The sequence below is a fragment of the Saccostrea echinata genome, unplaced genomic scaffold (genome assembly GCF_033153115.1).
Source record: "Saccostrea echinata isolate AGI-Se365-2 ecotype Australia unplaced genomic scaffold, CSIRO_AGI_Sech_v1 ptg000054l, whole genome shotgun sequence".
Classification (NCBI taxonomy): Eukaryota; Metazoa; Mollusca; class Bivalvia; order Ostreida; family Ostreidae; genus Saccostrea; species Saccostrea echinata.
The window spans coordinates 38,148,356-38,164,697 of record NW_026889803.1 but is presented as its reverse complement, the minus strand read 5'-3'; the positions used below and the strand labels follow the sequence as shown (position 1 = coordinate 38,164,697).

General features: G+C 31.9%; 1 protein-coding gene across 3 annotated transcripts in view; it reads left to right on the top strand.

Moving 5' to 3' along the window:
* Positions 1–14,971, top strand: part of LOC133205217 (proline-rich transmembrane protein 1-like) — a 124,727-nt gene extending 109,756 nt beyond the window's left edge. For 2 of the 3 annotated variants that reach the window (XM_061340981.1, XM_061340980.1), the window contains exons 2-5: positions 13,242–13,283; positions 13,394–13,491; positions 13,705–13,833; positions 14,345–14,971. In XM_061340981.1, coding sequence (XP_061196965.1) covers positions 13,242–13,283; positions 13,394–13,491; positions 13,705–13,833; positions 14,345–14,542 — 467 coding nt within the window. In that variant the 3' untranslated portion in view covers positions 14,543–14,971. Of the gene's footprint in view, positions 1–1,031; positions 1,168–13,241; positions 13,284–13,393; positions 13,492–13,704; positions 13,834–14,344 lie in introns of those variants that run through there. The other variant, XM_061340979.1, reaches the window with a different exon arrangement.
* The last annotated feature ends 1,371 nt before the right edge of the window (positions 14,972–16,342 follow it).

Below are 16,342 nucleotides of genomic sequence, written 5' to 3'. Positions count from 1 at the left end.
TGTCATAATGAAAAAAAGATAACGAAAAAATTATCGATCAAAAAATAATAATAAAAAAACTAAAAACAATAAAAATGTGTGAAGAGAGCATAAAACACGGACCCGGAAATTCTAGAGGCTACGCATAGATATAGATATGAAGTTTTCTAATGCTATAGTAGTTTTTCCACCAAAACCACCGAGAACGCAATTGTTGTGTAGTACGTTAAAATTTGCCGTTGACTCTGCTGATCTCCTTGTTAAAAGAGGTTCACATCCTGTTTCTGATAGAACTTGTCACTAGATGAAAATATGGTAATGATTCACGCACCAGTTAGCTGTGTCTACTTTTCTCTGACAGCTTTTTTTCATTTAATGTCCACAGAGTAACACGTTTTTGACGAAAAAGACTTGCATTAATAGAAAGTGATTTATGTACCTGAACTTAACAAAGACTACTAGTATAAGAGAGGATTTTTTAATAAGTACATTCAAATTTTCCTCAAGTAACTTGATATCAGGACCAACATGTACTTATATTCATGTCGTATTTACATGTTCCTCTGATATCTTTTTTTTTAAAGGAACTCTTTCAGTTCTGCAACGCCCATCGTTATCCGACCATATCAGGACACATGCATCCGTCATTTTTTTCTTTGATAAGACTCAAGCTCTTCGTCATCAGAAGTCATCATGATTATTTCATGAAAAAAGGACAAGTGTTAATTATTTAAAAAGTACTCACTAAGACAGCTGTAAGATGTAAAGGTAAAATATGAAAGATGTTATTTGATAGGAATCAATCCTAATTATAAGATTAATTTAGAAAGAAGGACAATTAGAAAGGATTATTGAATAAATTTTCTTTCTAGTGTGACAGTTTTGTTTGAATGTTTGTTATATTTTTTACTCGCCTGTTCGACTTGATACCTGAGCGAAAATCGCATTGTGCTTTTAAGAGATTTACAGCCTTTGCATGCTTTACTTGCTCTGGTATTTACTTCCGGGTAAACAAAGACGGTGAAGCGTGCGAAAAAAGGTTGACGTAATTTTGTTCAAGTCCATTGATTGCAGCTCTAGAGTGTCGTGTCAGACGCACAAGTTTGGGAATTTTTAAAAAGACGATTGTGAGTGTTATTTGGATATTCTGAAGAAAGATGTCGAGCGGACAAAAATACGAAGTGGATCGTGAGTATTGTTAATAAAGTTTATTACTTGTAAAATGAAAATATTAATAGTTAATTTGAGTTAAAAAATATAATCATTGCAACAATTATACAACATGGCGATAAGGCTAGCACTTCAGATGTACGAGGAAAATAATTCAAGTGGATCAAAATCGAATTTTATCAATGTCTTTTAAAAGTAAGCAATCCAGTCTTTTGTCACAGGCCTGGTCATTTCTATAAATAACCCACACGTTGCGCCAACGTTTCAGATCTTCAAAATGGCTTCAATGATGTAGCATAAAATCTCAGTTCGAATTCTAAAATTTAAAAGTGGAGAATAGTTGACTAATTAAGCAATTTCATTACGTCCAAATTCAAATATTTTTCTCAATTTTCCTAACTTTTTCTTGTGAGGGAATAGTGAACAGTCAGTCTATTTTCATCGCAGGCATATTTATTAAAAAAATGTAAAAACGCGTTCTTGCTAATTTGAATGAAGTTGAATGCATTAAGTATCTAATAATGCTGACAATTGCCATATGATGTCAGTAGTAACTGTTTGTGAAAAACAAATGTCACCGAGTGTGCACCAGATGTCTGATTTCTTATCACAAATACTAGTGTTTGTGTTATCGTTTTGTCCATTACAAAAGTAAACTCAGGGCAAGTATCTGTTGCCTATATAGTCGGTGGGGGGTTGGAATTCATCCGCTGCTTCTATAAGCTACATCTGCACCATGTATGAAGTATTATGGAGAGAGATAAACAAGCCAACAGGCAGACGAGTGGTATGTTGGAGATTCAAAGGGGTGGATGGATGGGTATATGGTATTTAATATCACTAAAATAACTGCTGTACAACAGTGCGTGCATGGTTGTTTGCCAAGTAATATTTTTACATGTATAAAATGAACATCGAGTTTTAATAACTCAGATCGTTTGTCAAGGTTGCGGGAAGGTTACCTTTTTTTTAATTGTACTGCAAAATGAGATAATTAAAGTTATACAAGACTCAATACGCTGTGGCAATTTGATAAAAATCAAATGTTTAATCCATATCTAACTTCCGATTTGCGGCAAAATATCAGATTTAAGAGCGTGTCAAAGATATGATTTTAGTCTACATTCTGATTTAAATCAGTGTAGACTCTCGGGGATTTTTTTCTACTCAGTTACAGGATATCGAATGTGGAAAATATTTTAGTCTACATTCTGATTTTAATCAGCATGTAGACTCTCGAAGACTTTTTCTACTCAGTTACAGGGTGTCAGATGTGGAAAATTACAATGTACAAGTCGTTTAACTGAAATTTCTACTCTCGTTTTGAGGAGTATTGCAAAGGAAAATTGTTTTGCCAAAAATGCACTGTTTTTTAAAGAATTTGAGTTGTGCAACTGACTTTTCCTTTTCTTTTTGATTTTCAAGTTTTCCATTTTTTTCCTCCTGAATTGATTTTTTAATATACTTTTTCTGGCTGGTCCCCACTTTTAAAAACGATGCTACATGCCTGCAAGTCCTACATTTTAAGAATAAACTTGATCATCGCTTTGGTAAAAAAATCTTTGAGTGCGTGCCAAATGAGAGACAAAACGCTGTTAACAATACAAGTAGGACAAAAATATCCTGATTGTAGCATATTTTGTCAAAGAAAAAGATCTCATGTTCCAGATGGACACCATCTGTAAAAAGACAAAAAAATATCAATAAGAAGGAGAAAAAGATACATGTACGTGACTGACATTCTTCACGTCATTATTTATCTGTAAACTGATCTTTCTCAAATTTTATGGCTTGGGGGGCGGGAGGGACAGATTTGAAATATGTATAAACATACTGATATGTCTCATGTAATTGCTCCACATGAAAAAAATATCGCAAGATAAATTTGATTTAACTATATTCAGTAAGGAAAGAAAAAAAATCCCATTAAATTCCCCCATTCACCGCATATCCTGTCGCAACCTCTCCCTTGTTATATTTAATCTTCTGGCATCGATAACAAGTTTTTTATGAGAGTTCGAGGAAGGACCTACCTGTTAGGACTCTATGCTCAACCAGTTGATCCTCCCCCCTTATTGATCAGAGTTGTAAAGCAAAGCAATTTTATCATAATTCAAACAGAGAGCTAGGAAGTATTCGTGTTCAAGTGATACACAACTTTCCGTACCTTTAAGTTTCAATCGATGCACTTCAGGACTTTGGGGTACTAGACAGGGTTTTTCTTTCGTGATATGACAGGATTTTAAAAAAAAATCCATACGTATACTTTGCGATACATTACGGGGGGCTATCCTAATTATAATCAATGTCGTGAATATTTGAATTGGTAACAAAAATATTTATTGATGAATGTGCCAGAAATAGTGCACACAGGGTACGTAATATTCGTATCCTTTAAAAGGACGTTTAAAGTATTCCATATGTGTATAACTTCTTTTAAGGTTTTGCCAAAGGTCAACATGTCCAAAAAATTATTTTTACAATAACTCCAAAACTATGTGGTTTATAAAGTTAAAACTTTTACAGTTTATAAATATATCATTGATTAACAGATAGAAAGTATCACTTGATAACAAATACTTAAAAAAATATTTATCGACAAAAATTCTTTTTAAAAAATGCATATATTTTTTTTTTTAAAAATACACCTAATTAATTCCGTACTTTTAGTGAAAGCCACCATTGCATATACAATATATGTTTATCAATGAAGGGCAAGTTGGACTTCGATACCTTCTGGAAAGTTGTTTTCCCTGTTTATTTTGTCCAAATGTTAAGATTTGAAACCGAAAGTACATTGCAAATGGCGGATTTTATAGGGGTCTTGTCTTTATACATGTCATGCTTTAAATAACAGCCTTTCAGAGACCATTCACGTCCAACTTGCCCTTCATTGATAAACATATATTATTTCTACATTGATGGTTTTCACTAAAAGTACAGAATTAAGCAGGTGCATTTTTTTAAAATATGCAAATTTTTTGAGATTTGTTTTCTCAAAAAATATATTTTCTTAAATATTTGTTTTCAAGTGATACTTTCTATCTGTTAATCAATGATATATTTATAAACTGTAAAAGTTTTAACCTTATACCTCACATAGTTTTGGAGCTATTGTAAAAATAAATTTTTGGACATCTTGACCTTTGACAAAACCTTAACAAGACTTGCTTTAACTATTTTTATGCCCCGCCATGAATATGGCCGGGACATATAGTGTTTGTCATGTCCGTCTTCCGTCCTTCCGTCTGTCTTCCCGTCGCGCTTTGCTCTGATCAAAGCTCAGTTTCAAAAAAACTATCCAAGATATTTTTATCAAACCTCATATGCTGATAGATATTGATGAGAGCTATGCAACTGCACCAAAATTTTTTGACCTTGACCTTTCCTTTGACCTTGACCTCACTTTTCTTAAATTAGTGTTTAGCTCAGTTTTAAAGATACCATTCAAGATAGTGTAATCAAACTTCATATGTTGATACATACTGATGTAAGTTGTTCAACTGCATCAATATTTTTTTACCTTGACCTTTCATTTGACCTTGACCTCACTTTTCTTAAATTACTGTTTAGCTCAGTTTTAAAGAAACCATTCAATATAGTGTTGTCAAACTTCATATGCTGATACATACAGATGAGAGCTATTTAACTGCATCAACATTTTTTGACCTTGACCTTTCCTTTGACCTTGACTGCACTTTTCTTAAATTAGTGTCAAACTTCATATGGTGATACATACTGATGTGAGCTATTCAACTGCACCAATATTTTTTGACCTTGATCTTTCATTTGCCCTTGACCTCGCTTTTCTATATTTGTGTTTAACTCAGTTTTAAAGAAACCATTCATAATATTTTTATCAAACTTCATATGCTAATAGATACTGATGTAACCTTTTCAACTGCATCAACATTTTTTACCTTTTCTTTGACCTTAACTTCATTATTTTAAATAAGTGTTTAGCTCAGTTTTAAATAAATTTATTTAAAATATTTTTATCAAACTTAATATGAGAACTATTCAACTGCATAAAAAATGTTTGACCTTGAACTTTCCTGTGACCTTTACCTCACTTTTCTTAAATTTGCATTTTGCTTTATTTTAAAGAAACCAGTTAAGATACATGTATATTTATGTAAGCTTATGCACTTATACATAATTTGGTAAGAATTTATCATCTTTATCCAACTTTTTAGATTTCAATTTCAATTTTAAAGAAGCTATTCAAGATATTTTCATCAAATTTCATACACTAATACAAATTTTCACGTTGCATTACTAATATACCCTCGGCGGGGCATTCATGTCCTATGGACATATTTCTAGCATTAATAACAAGTGAATATAATTTTTCTAGCTTCTTCTGGTATGTGTCTTTATATTTATGATTTACAGGTCAAATACGAGTTCATTTTTACACAATTCAGAGTTTGAAAATTTCTAATTTTTTTTTGTTTTTATGTGTCTTTATGTTGATGATTTAAAGATTGAGTTTAACTTTTAATTTTATTGACACATTTAACGAAAGACATTGCCCTTATACTTTGGAAATTCTTCCTGTGCTTTTAGATGACGAGCTGATTTTTTCCCTATTTGTTATTATATAAATTTGTAATTTTTCACTATTTTAACGACAGTGTTTGATTAACTTTGAAAGATGCTCAATTTATGTAAGGTACATGTAAAAAAGGTTGAAATAACCAATTAAATTTGAATTTGTTGAGGGTATACAATTAAAATAAAATTTACACAAAGTTTAACATCTGTACATAAAAGTTAAGCAACTGTCATTTGATAATCAAAGAAATGTAAAAGTTTAGGGGACTCCAAAAAGTTCACATCTGTTATTTGATCTATGTGTATCTTTTTAAAGGCTAGTTGCATTTCGATACTAATTAAATTTACAATAAAGTAGTAAAATTAACACAATTCTTAATGCTCAAAAGCTAAAGAAAATTGCCAAACAACCATTACCCTTCTTTATTACTACACAACAACCTGCATCCATTGTATCCGCTCGAAACAGGGTTTATGATACAGCAGAGTCTTTGCGCAGCCAAAACATCACTGTTAAGATTCAAAAGAATCAGATCATCTTGCCCAATGGCTCCAGCTATAAAGATGACATACCATTTCTATCAAATGCGGACGCCTTATTGGTAACGCCTGAAGAGACAGAACATCTAGACTCAGTTGAAACAAAAAACTCGGACCCCATCAAAAAGGACGGCTCGGAATTTATGGCTTTCGGTGCTCGAGTTAAGACTGTGGAGGATGTCAAGAATATGTACAGCAAGGTTTTAATAGATCCATATGCAGCAAGTGCAGATAATCGTATCTTAGTTTATAGATTTTCTACAGAAGATGGTACCGTGCATGAAAATTATCATGATGATTGTGAACATGGGGCAGGGCGCAGACTTTTGCGATACATGAGAGAAAATCACATTCACAACACAGCTTTCGTCATTACAAGATGGATGGGCGAAGCCCATATTGGACCTCAAAGATTCGCAATCATGGAACATCTAATAAACGAAGTCGCTAATTCCATGGAAATTTGACTTTTGAAGCCATATGCACGGTAATCTGACAGTACATAACTTTAACAATAATACAACTTAGTAAAGAACTATTATAATTGACATAATAGGCGTTTTATGAAATGTGGCCTTTATGATTTTGTAAATATGTTTTTCTTTTCATAAGAGAATACGAATATTAATGCCGTCTTCATTTCAAATCTTAAAATATTGAAAGTTGTGTTTAAAAAATCTTTATTTTTGTCAATAGAAATGCAAAAATCCGGATTTAAAAATAATTTCCGACTTGGAAAATATATTTGTAGTTTTCCGGAATTTAAATGTTCACTCTTTTTTGTTTATTATTTTATCTTCATGACGGCATATCCGATATGATTTATTTTCTCTGCTCTTCCGACCAAATCTCTAACAAGTCCATATCTACCTCTCTATGATGCATGTGTCTTTATTACTAAACCCTTCTCCAATCTTCTCTTCTACCTTTAGAGCAACTTCTTTTCTGTTTCTCATTCTGCATGTTTATGAGTTAATGATGGTAAGTGAATGTTTGTCCAAGTGTTTTGCAACAGTTCAATTTCATATATCATGTCTGGTGTTACAGTAGTTTCAGCAAACTGTCAGGGTCTGCATGATTATAAAAAGAGAAAGGATGTACTCCAATATTATAAGCAATTTCAATGCAATATTCTGTGTCTACAAGATACTCATTTTACAAGTGATATGGAGAATGATATAAGAAATGAATGGGGATATGAGGCATATTTTAATTCTTTTTCATCAAAGTCAAGAGGTGTAGCTATATTTTTGAATAATAATTTTGAGCATAAGGTTCATAATAAAATATCTGATGATGCAGGGAATCTTTTGGCTCTAGATTTGACAATTGAAAACAAGCGTCTGAGCTTAATTACAATATATGGACCAAATGAGGATACACCCTCATTTTATGAAAGACTATCAGAAATTATAAAAGATTTATCAAATCAAGATGTTATTTTGGTAGGAGATTTTAATTTAGTTTTGGACCCAGAAAAAGATTATTTCAATTATCTTCACATTAATAATCCAAAGGCAAGAAGTAAAGTTTTAGAAATCATTTCTGATTACAATTTCAGTGATATTTATAGAGAAATGAATCCTGATGAAACAAGATATACTTGGCGTAAACCTTCCCCATGTAAACAAGCAAGATTAGACTTCTTTCTTATATCAAGTTCTTATTTAAATAGTGTAGAAGAAAGTAAAATTTTGAATAGTTATAAATCTGACCACTCACCTATATATTTAAAGATTAAACTAAATGAGCTGACACATGGAAAGGGTTTGTGGAAATTTAATAACTCACTTCTTCAAGATATTAAGTATATTGAAACAGTCAACAAAGTTATTCAGGAAACAAAAGAAAATTATGCATTACCTATATATTCTAAAGAATATATCAAAGATATATCACCTGCAGAAATTCAGTTTACTATAGATGATCAGCTTTTTCTTGAAACACTCTTAATGGAAATTAGAGGTAAAACCATTTCATTTTCTAGTTATATAAAGAAAAAAAGCAATGAGAAAGAAAAACAGCTAATGTCTGAAATTGAAAATCTGGAAAAAGACTATGATAAAAATATCCAAACAATTAATGATAAGAAAAAGGAATTGGAAAATATTAGAGACCACAAACTTATGGGAAATATTATAAGGTCTAGAGTAAAATGGATGAATGAAGGAGAAAAACCAACTAATTACTTTCTCAACCTTGAGAACAGACACTATACAAATAAAATAATCCCTAAATTGATTAAAGATGAATCAATAGATTCGGAAGTAACAAATCAGAAAGACATTCTTCTGGAAATTGAAAAATATTATAAAATACTCTATGAGGCTAATTCTGCGGTAACAGATGTTGATTTAAGTGATCATACTTGGGATATTTCTGCAGAAAAACTTACTGATACACAAAAGAATAGTCTTGAAGGGGAAATATCTTTGAATGAAGCATTACTAGTTTTGAAAAATATGTCAAATGATAAAAGTCCTGGAAGCGATGGCTTTACAACAGAATTCTTCAAAGTGTTTTGGAAACAGCTAGGTAATTTCATAGTAAGATCAATAAATTATGGTTATAAAAAAGGAGAGCTTTCTGTAACACAAAAACAGGGAATTATCACTTGTATACCTAAAGAAGGAAAAAGTAAATTTTTTATAAAAAATTGGCGCCCAATATCTTTACTAAATGTTGTCTATAAAATAGGTTCTGGCTGTATAGCAAGTCGAATGAAAAATATCTTGAACACAATCATAAGTTCAGACCAGACAGGTTTTGTACCCGGAAGATACATAGGTGAAAATACTAGATTAATTTATGATTTAATGCATTATACAGAAGAAAGAAATATCCCTGGATTGTTGTTAATGATTGATTTTGAAAAAGCTTTTGACACAGTGTCATGGAATTTTATTGATAAAGCCCTTACATTCTTTAATTTTGGGCCTTCTCTAAGAAGATGGATTTCAGTATTTCAATGTAATATTGTATCAGCTATCAATCAAGCAGGTCATTTATCCAATTTTTTTAAACTAGGCCGTGGCTGTCGTCAGGGTGATCCAATTTCACCATATTTATTTTTACTATGTGCAGAAATTTTAGCTTTAAAAATAAAAAATAACAAAAAAATTAAAGGTATTAAAATTGATGAGGAGGAATATTTAATGTCTCAATATGCGGATGATACGCTAGTTATACTAGATGGAACAGAACAATCCCTAAGAAACTGTATTGAAGAAATAAATAAATTTTATAAATTATCAGGACTTAAAATTAATCTCTCTAAGACACAAATAGTATGGATAGGAAGCAAAAAGTATTCAAATGAAAGATTACTTAATGAAATGAATTTCCAGTGGACAACACAATTTAAAGTATTAGGTATTTATTTTGACGTGGACTTAACTAGAATTCCAAAACTTAATTATGACAAAAAATTGGTTAAAATTAAGAATATAATACTACAATGGAGTAAAAGACGTACAACTCCCTTGGGTAGGATTTCACTTATTAAATCACTACTAATAGCACAGTTAAACCATCTCTTTATTGCTTTACCTTCACCTTCTGAATGTTTTGTTAAAAATCTAAATAATGTTATGTTTAATTTTCTATGGAGATCTAAAGTGGACAAGATAAAAAGAAAACAAATTACTCAAGAGTATAAGAGTGGTGGATTGAATATGATCGATATAAATAACTACATTAAGGGCTTAAAATCATCTTGGATTAAAAGACTATTCAATGGCCAGGATTCAAAATGGAGATCACTTATTCAAAAAGCCTTTAATATTGAAAAATTATTTAATACTGGCTCAAATTATATTGAACTAATTTTACAAAGTATAACTAATAATTTTTGGAAAGATACATTAATTGCCTTCAAGAACATAGAAGACAAAATGAAAATAGATTCCTGGGAAGATTTCATCTCTCAACCATTATGGCACAATAAAAAACTCAAAATTGACAATAAGCCCATTTTTTACTCTAAATGGTTTATCAATGGTGTAATATTTATTTCAGATTTGTTAGATGAACAGGGAACTTTTCTAAAATTAGAAGAACTTCAAGCAAAATTTAATATAGAAACCAATTTTTTAACCTATGCGAGTCTACAGAAAGTTATAAAAGTAGCTATGGCTGTAGAAAAAGTAAACAAAGAAAGGTCAAACCCAAAGCCCATTCTACCTTTTTATTTAAAATTATTCTGTTTAGCTAAAAAAGGAACAAAACCTATGTATAATATTTTGAATACAGAACATGTAGTACCTTTCTCAAAAGTGAAATGGAGTAAACATTTTGAAATTCAAGATTCCCTATGGGAAATGCTATACAAAATTCCTTTCCAATGTACAAAAAGTTCTAAATTACAATGGCTACAATTCAGAATAAATCAACATATCTTAGTTACAAATAAAATTTTATATAAAATGGGTTTGAAAGATACTAAATTGTGTAGCTTCTGTCAGACATGTGAGGAAACAATTTTTCATATTATGTGGGAATGCCAGAAGGTTCAAGAACTTATAAATAGTTTTACCATTCTTTGCGAAGCTCATAATATAGAATTTCCAATAGATAGTTGTACATTCATACTTGGAAACCCAATACCCAATAGTAAAGAATTAAATACAATACTGTTATGTATTAAATCATTTATATACAGAACTAAATGTCGTAATGAGGTTTTGAGATTACAAGGATTACGTGGAGATGTTAAAACATTACTATCTACCATGAAATATAGCGCAACAAAAAGTAATCAAATTAAAGAGTTTAATAATAAATGGAAAAATTGGCTTTCACTTATGTAAGACCCTGCAAATAGGCACTTAAAGATATTTTGCACAATCCTTGGACATACTCTTACCAGTACTTTAATGAACAGACATTTATCTTTGATCATGCTCTTTTTTTACCATTCTCAACCCCCTCCCCTCTCCTTCTTTCTTTCTCTCTCTCTCTCTATCTCTCAGTTGTCACAATTATAATTTTTTTTTGTTTATTTGTTTATTATATTCATTAATGATATAATGTTGTAATCCAGATTATAGACATGTATGTGACAATTGGTATTAATAAAAAAAAAAAAAAAAAAAAAAAAATTTACAATAAATACATAATTAACCTGTAAAAGATTTAAATTAGCTGGAAAGGATTAAAAAGAGAAATGTTTTGTCTGTAATCTTGATTTCTGGCCAGAGTTGGTATTTGTCATGTGAAGCCAGTTTAGCTGTATGAACAGTGTAACCACTGGACCCAGAACAGCTTTACTTCAGAAGAAGTTCTTATATATGGTGGACATTTTATTCATCACTTTCAATATAAACATGTATACCTGTTGAAAAGATTCTGTAAATCTTTTGCTGTATTTCGGCATAGTATACTTAATATATAAAGCCATTAGAACACTATGCAGAGATGGGTATTTATATATAGAGAGAGACAAACTGACAGGAAGCATAATAAGAAATAGCTACAGATGGACCTATATGCTATATGTAACGGGATTCATACACATATAAATATTATTTTTATTAATTTTATGCCCTGTAATCGAAGATTTGTGGGCCTGTACTTTTTGCACTGTCCGTCCGTCTGTCTGTCTAGCTGTTTGTCCGCGTAAACTTTAACCTTTCCGGGGCTTACCCATAACTTCTGATTCAATGGAGCTATGGCTTTCATGTTTCACATGTTATTCTTTGTGGAAAGACTTTTCTTCGGATACATACATTTTCCCTCTTGACCTTGGAGATTGACCCACTTTTGCAAAATTTTACCAAACTTTAACTTTCAAAAAGCCCTTAACTTTTGAACGGTTGGGGTTAGGGCTTTCATACTTCAAATGTGTATTTCTTTCCCTGGGTACAACTATTTTTGACCTTTTGACCTCCTTGGAGTTTGACCCACAAACTTTAACCTTGGTCATAACTTTTGAACGGTTAGTGCTAAGACTTTCGTGTTTTGCATGTGTATTCCTTATGACAAAACCTTTCCTTGAATCTATTTTTTTTTAAACTTTTGACTCTAGAGTTTGATACACTTTTAAAAAAACTTTAACCTTGGCCTTAACTTTAGAACGGTTATTATTAAGGCTTTCATATTTCACAGGTATATTTCTTGTGACAAGACCTATCTTTGGGTACTCATAATATTGACCCTTTGACCTTGACCTTTGAGTTCGAAAAACTCTTTTGAAAAACTTTAACCTTGACCATAACTTTTGAACAGATATAGCTAGGGCTTTCAGATTTCACAGATGTATTCCTTGTTACAAAACCTTTCCTTTGGTACCAAAAATTTTGACCCTTTGACTTTGACCTTGGAGTTTGACGTACTTTTGAAAAACGTTAACCTTGGCCATAACTTCTGAACAGTTGATGTTGGGGCTTTCATATTTTACGAGTATATTCCTTGTGACAAGACCTTTCTTTTGGTATCAATTGTTTTGACCTCTTGACCTTGGAGTTTGACTTGCATTTATTTGTTTGTTTCTTTGTATGTTGTTTAACGTCCCTCTCGAGATTTTTTCACTCATATGGAGACGCCATATTGAGAAACATTACTATTACCTTTGCCATGAGCTGCCATACGGGGGCATCAGTGTTCCCTAAACACATCTTGTCTTTATAGTGAAGAACCTTGTCATTGTATTCTTCCTTGTCATTATTGAAAAAGATGTTTTTTTCTGACTTATCATCCATTTGCAATATGTGGGGTTCTTCTTTGCTCTATTTCATTGAAAAAAATACTTGATGAAATCGTAGATTTGACCTAAAATATACAAGTAGTTATAACATTGTAGATTTTACTGTTAGCTAAGATCCATTGTACAGTAAAAATACAATTCTCTGAAAAGGAAAGAATCGTATGTTTTGTTACAAGAATAAAAATCGAGTCGAAATTTATATATTCCACGTCAAAGCAATGGGAAAATCAGTTTTGAGTAATCATACGTACACAATTTAAGATAATAATTCTTTACTGGTTTGTTTCTACAGCCAAGAACGCTGGATATGTACAAAATGAACAGCCACAAAACCGTAAGTGATGCGATACTATATCATATAATAATTATATGTATCTTTTTTTCTAATTGCTTCCTTCAAAAGGGGTTGAAAACTTGCAGCGTAAATCCTGTTTCCATTTTTAGCATACAATGCGGGGTACAACCAACCCCCCGCGTATGGACAACAGCAACCTGCGGGTTATGGATTCCCGATGACGACAAACTCCTCTACAAATGTTGTTGTAAGTGTGGTCATGACAAAAGACTTGAAAGTTCAATTTTGTTGAATCCCAGTTTATTTAAAAAAAACATCAAATTTTCACCCCAATTTAAAATATAATATTTAACTTTATTGGAGAGCATTTTATAACGAAATACAGTACATTGCAAGTATACATATAAATTTACGAGATAAAATTCTTGTTATAAAGATTGATCATATTTTCACTCTGTAGGTCACCAATGCCCCTGCACCCATCGTGGTTGCTGCACCAAGAGGAAACGACTGGCTGGTGCCCGCCATTCTCTCCTGCTTCTTCTGTTTCTGGCCTACTGGGATCTGCGCTATTGTGGCGGCTGTCAATGTATGATGTTTATCTTTTACATATAGACATAAGATTTAAAGCGACATACATTTTATATCACCCAATGCGTCAACAATTAACACATAGTAGAAGCCACAGTATACAGAAACACAAGGGTTTCATATTTCACACCTTAGTATGCCAACTTTTATGGTAACAACTGCACGTAGTTTCGATTGTACGATCATATATACCTAATCACCTCAAGATCTATATAGAATGATTTTCAAAATATTGTACAAATGTCGAAGAATCGGTTTTACATTAATATTATCACTGATATTTCATAATTATGAATATTCACAAGTAAGAAATGAGAAGTTTACCTTTCATTTCATGGCTTTGTACATACATGGAGAGGATGTTCGAGAATAAAATCATAAAGCAGAGGTTTCAATTAGAAAGTTAACTCTTTCAAATGAAATCATCTCTGAAGGAACAATAGCTAGCATATCGACATATTACTCCAGCTGGTATATTCACAGTCACTATATTTTAATTACTTGTTCAGGCAAGGGCCCGTTTCGATGTCGGTGACTACGAAGGTGGGCGATCCAGTGCCAGCTGGGCTAAAGGGTTGACCTTGACCTCGCTTGGAGTCGGCATCCTCTCTGTTATCATCATTATAATCCTCTACGTGGTTGTGTTGAAAGAAGCCGAAAATGAATTACACGGCTTTACAACACAGAAACCGTGGAACTGGAACTAACAACAAAAAACATCAACAATAACAACAAAAACCGTTGCCAAGGAATTTATCCTGATTGTTTTATTGGATTATTACTTGTACGAATATATCAAATACGTAGTTCTGTACTGAGTATATGCACTTTAATTCATTTGTCCCAAAATGTAAAAGTTAATTGTAAATAGTGTAAACCTTTCATAGACAAATCAATGTTCGTTGTTTCTTTTCGTTTGTAGATATATGTTAGTTTGCGTTGTGTCTTTAATCAGTCATGTGTTTGTTTGCACAGGAATGGTTTCATCTTGTCCCAGAAACATTTTATCTTGATCACTGCATTTTTTTTAAAATTTCAAATTCATCGTAATAGTCTCAAAATCACTAACAATTTTTTTTTCTTTTCGTTCATTACTAAAATTTTTGTACTAAATATAAATAAAGGTTTTAAACCATGTTGTGGTGTTATAGATACTATGTAGCTGCTGATTAAAATGGTAAACACGAGAAGGGGAACTTTATAAGTAAATTTTAATTTATTTAACATATTTCTTACTTTACAATCTAAAAATAGTAAATTAGAAATTTATCTGATTTGAAGAAACATATTATCCCATAATCAAGGGCATACATGTATAAGGTGAAGCTTGCTACTGAATTCTAATATTCTAACTGTTATGTAATTTTGTTACCAGTGCAAGTTTTTAAGTTCAATGACGACAGGTTTTTGCACATGACTAGCGATGTCTAATTATACAAGCCCTTTGTAGGATCTTAAGAGTCATACAAACACCACGTTTGGTGGATGAATGTGTCATTTATTTGAAGTGAATAATGACGACAGATAATTAAAAAATAGGCCTCGGCTCAGGTGAGCTAAAAGGCAGTAGACGAAATGCCAGAATAACCAAGTATAAAAGAGAGCAAATATGGTTGCATTGTACAACATTTTGGTTGTGGTATGGAATAACATAATTAAAATAACAGGGGTGGAATACATAACAGGTTTGGTTGCATTTTGGCGGACAATACTTGGAAAACCCCACTTAGTACGCTAGTGATGAATTCTCATTAGCATTTGGATTTCCACACCATCATATAGTGTATCAACCATGGATAGGCAATACTTCTGTTACATTAAAAGTTTGTATCTAAATCTGACGCCTTAACTTATCTATAGCTTATATACATGTATAAGTTTAAACTGAAGATTTAAACTTTTAATGTAACACTTGTATCTTGCAACATTTTTATACGTGTTTTATGGATTCCCATCAATTTGAGAGAATGTCCCAAATTCACCTTAACATATGGGTGAAAAAAAATACCACCAAATTGAAGTTTTTTGAAAAAACTCAACGAATCATAGCACATTTTTCACTTACATCATCATACTGTACATGTACATGGATTTTAGTTAAAATTCCTGAAGTGGCAATAGATTAGCAACTGCATAAAAAGGTTTCAGAATTTTTATGAGTTAAACTTTATTTGATTGAGTTTCTTTTCTTGTATATGTGAAAAAATTGGCTTTTTAGCTCACCTCGACGAAGTCGTGATGAATTTATGCTATACCCCCGGCGTCGGAGTTCCGGTTAAAGTTTTAGGAGCAAGTTCATTGCCAAGTAATTATAAGCCCTACATGGACCAAACTTGCATGGATGATGCATCTAGGGATGGATACCACATTTGCTTTGGATGCTGGATCTGACCTAAATTTTCCAGATGAGTGACAAGGTTAAAGTTTATGGAGCAGGTCCATTGCCAAGTATCCATAAGCACTACCTGGATCAAACTTGTATGTATGATGCATCTAGGGATTGACAC